The sequence below is a fragment of the Brassica oleracea genome, chromosome C3, assembly GCF_000695525.1.
Source record: "Brassica oleracea var. oleracea cultivar TO1000 chromosome C3, BOL, whole genome shotgun sequence".
In the NCBI taxonomy this organism is placed as follows: domain Eukaryota; kingdom Viridiplantae; phylum Streptophyta; class Magnoliopsida; order Brassicales; family Brassicaceae; genus Brassica; species Brassica oleracea.
This window is the reverse complement of record NC_027750.1, coordinates 58933335-58939082: the sequence shown is the minus strand read 5'-3', so window position 1 is coordinate 58939082 and position 5748 is coordinate 58933335. Positions and strand designations below refer to the sequence as shown.

The 5748-nt window shown below is 37.3% G+C and overlaps 2 protein-coding genes across 2 annotated transcripts in view; both read right to left on the bottom strand.

The window, feature by feature from the left end:
* LOC106331084 (lysine histidine transporter-like 7) overlaps positions 1-4082 on the bottom strand; it is a 9232-nt gene extending 5150 nt beyond the window's left edge. The window contains exons 1-3 of the mRNA XM_013769430.1: positions 3829-4082; positions 1333-1487; positions 1109-1218 (exon numbers count right to left, since the gene is read on the bottom strand). Coding sequence (XP_013624884.1) covers positions 1109-1218; positions 1333-1487; positions 3829-4082 — 519 coding nt within the window. The remainder of the gene's footprint in view (positions 1-1108; positions 1219-1332; positions 1488-3828) is intronic.
* On the bottom strand, positions 1539-3338 carry LOC106331325 (cysteine-rich receptor-like protein kinase 26). The gene is made up of 3 exons (XM_013769649.1): positions 2412-3338; positions 2101-2155; positions 1539-1906 (listed from the first exon to the last, which is right to left on the bottom strand). Exons 1-3 carry the CDS (start codon positions 2634-2636, stop codon positions 1779-1781), a joined length of 408 nt encoding a protein of 135 aa, XP_013625103.1. The 5' UTR covers positions 2637-3338; the 3' UTR covers positions 1539-1778.
* Positions 4083-5748: the final 1666 nt, after the last annotated feature.

Sequence of the window (5748 nt, the reverse complement as noted above, 5' to 3'; positions counted from 1 at the left end):
ATTCGGTTAGGTTAAACCGGTCGGTTAAAATCAATTGGAAATCGGTTAGGGAAAACCGGATTAATTAATTAATTAATTAAATAATTAATCTTTGACCAACGGGTTGACTTTTCCGTAAATACTCGTTTTAAACCGTTCGAAAGGCGTTCTGACTCGAAATTTTGATCTGATTTCAGATTTGGAGTCCATTTGAGCAGCTGGAGTTCATAGATATCTCTTATTATTGCTAAGGTGAGGGTCTATTCCCGAACTCCTCTTATTCGGCTTAGGACCTCGAATAAATATAGTTTATTTCTAATGTGTTCTGTCTGTGTGAAATCGAGTCTATCATTGCTTGTTTAGTTTTAGGTTCTTTGCATAAACCGGCACTAGGGGGTTAGAGGATTCAACATTGATTGTTTCACTTAATGTAAATTCTTAGCTAGGATTGTTTTTGTATGGAGACGGATACAGAGACGGACTTCTGTATGCCATTCTTAGCTAGGATTGTTTTTGTTTGGAGACGGATACAGAGTCGGACTGCTGTATGCCGGATTGTATGGAGGTCACGGCCAACTTTAGTCGACCGGTTGAGCCGTAGACTGGAAGTGTCGATAAATCGTCTACGGGCGTGTGTTACCGAGCACTTTTTCGGTGTGTGTATGAACCGAGCACCTTTTCGGTAGTGTTTTGGCCTGTTAGTGGGCGGCGAGTGTGCACCTCGCTAGGACCATTGTTTGTTGCTTGAGTACTTTAGGTACTGTGTTTGACATGCATTATAATTAAATTATATTTATTCGGAGTGCTATGTCCGGGTCCATGGACTTCGGGGTGGCATCCCATACCTCACTGAGCGATTCCCCTGTCGCTCACCCCTCACTCTTCCCCTTTTCAGGTGAGACAAACAAGTATGTGATATTTGGACGGAATTGGTGTTATTGAACTTTTTTTTCGGATTTTATTTGGGCATGGGTGAGAGTTGTCGGGTTTATGGGCTTTTATATTACGGGATATTGTTGGTGGCCCGTCGTCCTTAGTGTCAGGGAGACGGGTGTCACATTGTTGTATGATGACGCGTCGGAGGGGACACGCTGTCCTCCATATAGGAGGTGACGGGTGTCACAATAATATGTAGAAGTTGTTTTATCGTTTTCCCTCCGGTTATAACTAGAATTGAACAAGCTCCTCCTGAGAGATACATCAGAGGGAATATTCCGAAAAGTTTCCCAAGCCTCATACCTATATTAGTATTATTTCATTACAACAACAAGAAACGGTGCCGTTTTCAGAAACTGAAGTCCTCAGTAAACGACAAAGTTCTAATGAATTTGATTGATTTTTTTTTTATATTACCGAATGAAGCAATTGCGAGTCTCAAGTATCTACTGAAATGTGTTCCGTGTACTGCTTCATGAAGATTAACAAGAAGCCATATCGTGTAAAGCTTCCATGCAAATCCAACCGTTAAAACTATCACTCCCCAATCCCCATAGCCTAGAATAAAGAATCTTTTAAGTAAGTGCATATAACAAATCTTGGGTTCACCCCGGTGAACTCTTAAATTCACTTCGACTCTTAACACCAATTATTTTGCCATGTAGGATTAATAAAAAATGGAAACAAAATTAAAAAAAAAGAAAAAAAGGAAAGAAAAAAGGCCGTGGCCGTTAACAAAAAAGAGAACGAGTGTTTTGTCAACGCGTCCATCGGTTCCTTCTTCGTCTCTTATAGAGAAAATAGAAAGCTTTGTTTGTTAAGTTGGAATCTCCAATTCTATGCTTTCAAATCCAATTTCGATTTCACCTTCTTAAATACACTTTATAAACTGCCCCAAATCCACCTTCTCCAAGTTTATTCTCGATTGAAAATTGACTTGTGGCATCTTGTAACGAAGTGAAATCAAATCTCATGAAATCTGTGCTAATGTCTTCATTCGTATGTCAGGAAAAAAAACTCCAGGTTAACAAGAAGTCATGTATGTATGAAAAAAAAGTCATAGCAGATATGAAAGAAACAGAGACAGCAAGGCAGAACAGAGTGAATAACAGAATGTTAATAAAGAAAAATAAACAAAACGGAGGAAACAGAGCACAAGAATAATATCATCTATTCTTAACTTACCTTCAAGGTTTCGTTCTTCTTTATATGTCCTCCTCATATTTTCCTCTTCGTAGACCTTAGGAAATGACTAAGAATATGATAAATAAGACACCAACAACAGCTAAAACAGCTGCAAAGATCAAAGCTTTTGGTACACCTCTTTTTCTATCCTCTGAGAAAGAAAAAAATCAGAATGGTTTCCTCTGTTACGTAAAATGATTAAATTCGTCTTTACTATAACAAACTCTCATCTCCTCATTTGGTATACTACAGCACATGCTCAACAGTCTGATTTTAAATGCTAGAGCTCAAATTCATAACAAGTGACATACCTTGTGCGACACTTCTCTCCTCATTCCCCGGGGTAGCAAGCATGAGCTTGGCTCATTAGTGGTGTCCACTGAATCATAGAATCTCCATGGAGTATAAGCCACCATACAGGTAGGAGAACACATAACTACCCATTTCATATTACAACAGCTCGAAATCTTTGCAATACCCTGTGACAAAAAATACGAGCAATCATGTTCCGATATATCCGCCGTGCACCGGACCATACCGTTCAAACGATGTCCCACTCGTTTCTCCCACACCAAAGTTCTTCATTCTTCTACCAGTCACGGATGCTTTGCCTTTAAGCCCTTCTAGTAAACCCCTTAATGGTTTCTCCCAACCGTCGCGATCTCCAGGGAAGCTTTCTTGTCCCGGACGATCTCCCAACCGTCGCGATCTCCAGGGAAGTTTTTCTTGTCCCGACGTAAGGGGTGTTGACTGTGAAGTCACATGTGACGTTTGAGCAAATTTGTTTTGATGGCACCGGTTGTGACTGAACGGTGTGGCATTGGAACTTGTAATGTATTCTTAAAATATAGAGCTGCAAGTTCATAAGAACTCACTGATGCAAGTGTCATGATCTATGATGTAGAAAGGTCACCGCTACAGACTTGTAATGTACTTTTAAAATATAGATTTGCAAGTTCTTTGTTGTATTTCTTCTCCTTCATGGGACATATGATCTGAAAATTAGTGACATAATCTCACCAGACCCGAGGTTTCCCTGTTTCATTGGCCACCTTGAAAACTCAAAGCTGTCTCAAGTGTTCCATAACCACCTCTTTCCCATCGTTTTGAACCGGAGCCATGTTTGTTACCATGCTGTTTGCATATATTATGGTTAAGAGTATTAAGTTGTTCTTATATTTGAACTAAATGATTTACCAGAATTAGCAATCGCACAGATTCCATGAGATTTGATTTCACTAAGTTACAAGATGCCACGCATCAATTTTCAATCGAGAATAAACTTGGAGAAGGTGGATTTGGGGCAGTTTATAAAGTGTATTTGAGAAGGTGAAATCAAAATTGGATTTGAAATCATAGAATTGGAGACTCCAACTTGACAAACAAAGCTTTCTCTTTTCTCTGTAGGAGACGAAGAAGGAGCCGATGGACGGCGTTAACAAAACACTTGTTCTCTTCCTTGTTAACTGCGACGGCTTTTTTTTCATCTGTTTCCTTTTTTTTTATTTTTTATTTTATTTCTTTTTTTCATTAATCTTTCATGGCATAATGATTGGTGGTAAAAGTTGAGGTGAATTAGAGAGTTCACCACAGGGGGTGAACCCAAGTTTTGTTCAAGTGCATATTATACGCAAGAAACTAAATATGGCAAGCTTTAATCCAAGAAACTAACGAATAGAGAGTGAGTTTCATTTGATATGAGATGTTACCATCCCAGTGCTGAGAAACACAACAAGGAGAAGAAGCACTTGAAAACCAAGTTCTGAACAGAGAAGATGAAACGTCGCCATATAAACATTCCCTTTTCTTGATTCTGTGATCGGCAGCCACTCTTCTACCGGTATCCGTCCACCATCTCCGCCGTCGTTATCGTTGGAGACTGACTGTCGATCCTTGGAGAGTGTTTGTGACATGAATGAAGGAGAACCACCACTTTGTTGTGATTCTAAACCAAACAACTTGGCCAATGCCTTTTTTGACATTGTATGAAAAATTTAAAACCCCTCTCAACATTGTGTCCCACATTGGATGTTGGAAAGATACTTAGTAATATATAAGATAGATGGGCCACTCCACTTATCACCAATTGGTTTTAGGTTGGAAGCCTATTTAGCTTAACATGGTATCAGAGCCCGATCCACGCAGTCCAACCAAATTCACATTGATCTGGCCCAAAGTTGGCCCATCTAGCTTATCTCTCTCTCCTCTCTCTCTGCGTGATTCGGAAGCTCCGTTATTAATTTATTGGGAGTATTTTTGTAGGGAGTCTTTTAAATTTTCTTAAATACTAAGGATAATCTCAATAATTTAAGGCATAACTATTTCATATTATTTTAATTAAAAAGATACATAGCACTAAAACACAATTTTATTTTTAAAATAACATATAAGAGTAAATATCCCAAAACAGTATTAATTATTTAAAAATATTTTATATTTTTAATTGAGTTTATTGATTTTTGTTTAAAATTTAATATTTTGGAGGTGAGATTAAGGTTAAGATTTAGGGTTATTAGAAGTACTAGGGGCGGAGCTCCGCGCAAGCGCGAGGTTATTGATAATTAAAGGTGTTGTAATACTTAAAAATGTAATAGTTAGTGGATTCAGATGTTTTTTTTTTGTTTAGTCGTAGTGGTTTTAATTGATAAATTAAAGTTTCACATATTGTTTGGCGGTAGTGGGTTTTACTGTAAACATAAGTTAAAGGTAAGTGCAGAGTTTGAAATTGAATTGGAGTTATGGAATTAGGCCATGTTCGTTGTTCGTTGATGAGGGAAATTGAATAGTTGTTCTTTTCTTCGAGTTTTGAGTTGTCCTGCTGAGATTTCGTCACCATTCCTGTTGTAGAATTTGATTTGTCTACTGAGTAATTTATCAAATTGAGAAAAGTGATAATTATATTGCAATGAATTGCTGACTTTGGTGGTTGGTATTGATGGAGATTTTGAATTGTTGGCGAATCTTTCATGGTCTTCTTCTAAATCTGCAAAAATATGTTTTGTAGATATCGGATTTATCGTATTTACGTTGGTTGATAGAGAAGAGAGGCAGTGACAGTGAGATTAATGGTGGGAAGGAATCTTTGGAATCTACTTAGTCAAACAATGTAACAACGTAAGATAAAGAATCTTATTATATCTTGGTCTTAAATCATTGAGATCTAAGCAAGAGATAGTCAACCACATGAAAAAAGAATTAAGCACTCTAAATTTAAAGATAACATTTAAGCTAAAACTCTGTAATGTTTTTTTTTTAAATTATGTTTTCAGTGGTTTATTTGTTACACTAAGGAGATAATTATGAGATTATTTGTGTTGTTTACTTACAATTTTATGAAATTACTAAGTCTAATATAGACGCAAGATTCCTACTATGTCAACCTCTATAAAACAAAGTACGAATCTCAAAGTATATAGACGACGTCATTTCATCTCTTTCTTTTATCTGTTGTCCATTATATATAATAGGTAACCTTCTTTAAAACCACATCTCGCTAATAGAAAACAAAACAAAAACTTATAATGGAGTTCTTGGGTGGCGTAAAAAACAAGAAGTAACAGTGCTAAATTAATATGAAACTACTTTCTTGCGTGACTCCACAGCAGTACCATGCCTGCCTGGCAAGAACACTCAGTTCCACCTGACCTG

What these genes read in the sequence shown, in the direction of transcription:
- LOC106331325 (XM_013769649.1), bottom strand. Translation starts at nt 2,636, where the DNA reads ATGGTCCGGTGCACGGCGGATATATCGGAACATGATTGCTCGTATTTT. An exon ending in GGAGAGAAGTGTCGCACAAG is followed by an intron (nt 2,156 to 2,411) that starts GTATGTCACTTG and finishes TCATTTCCTAAG; the next exon opens with GTCTACGAAGAGGAAAATAT. An exon ending in AGAAGAACGAAACCTTGAAG is followed by an intron (nt 1,907 to 2,100) that starts GTAAGTTAAGAA and finishes ATACGAATGAAG; the next exon opens with ACATTAGCACAGATTTCATG.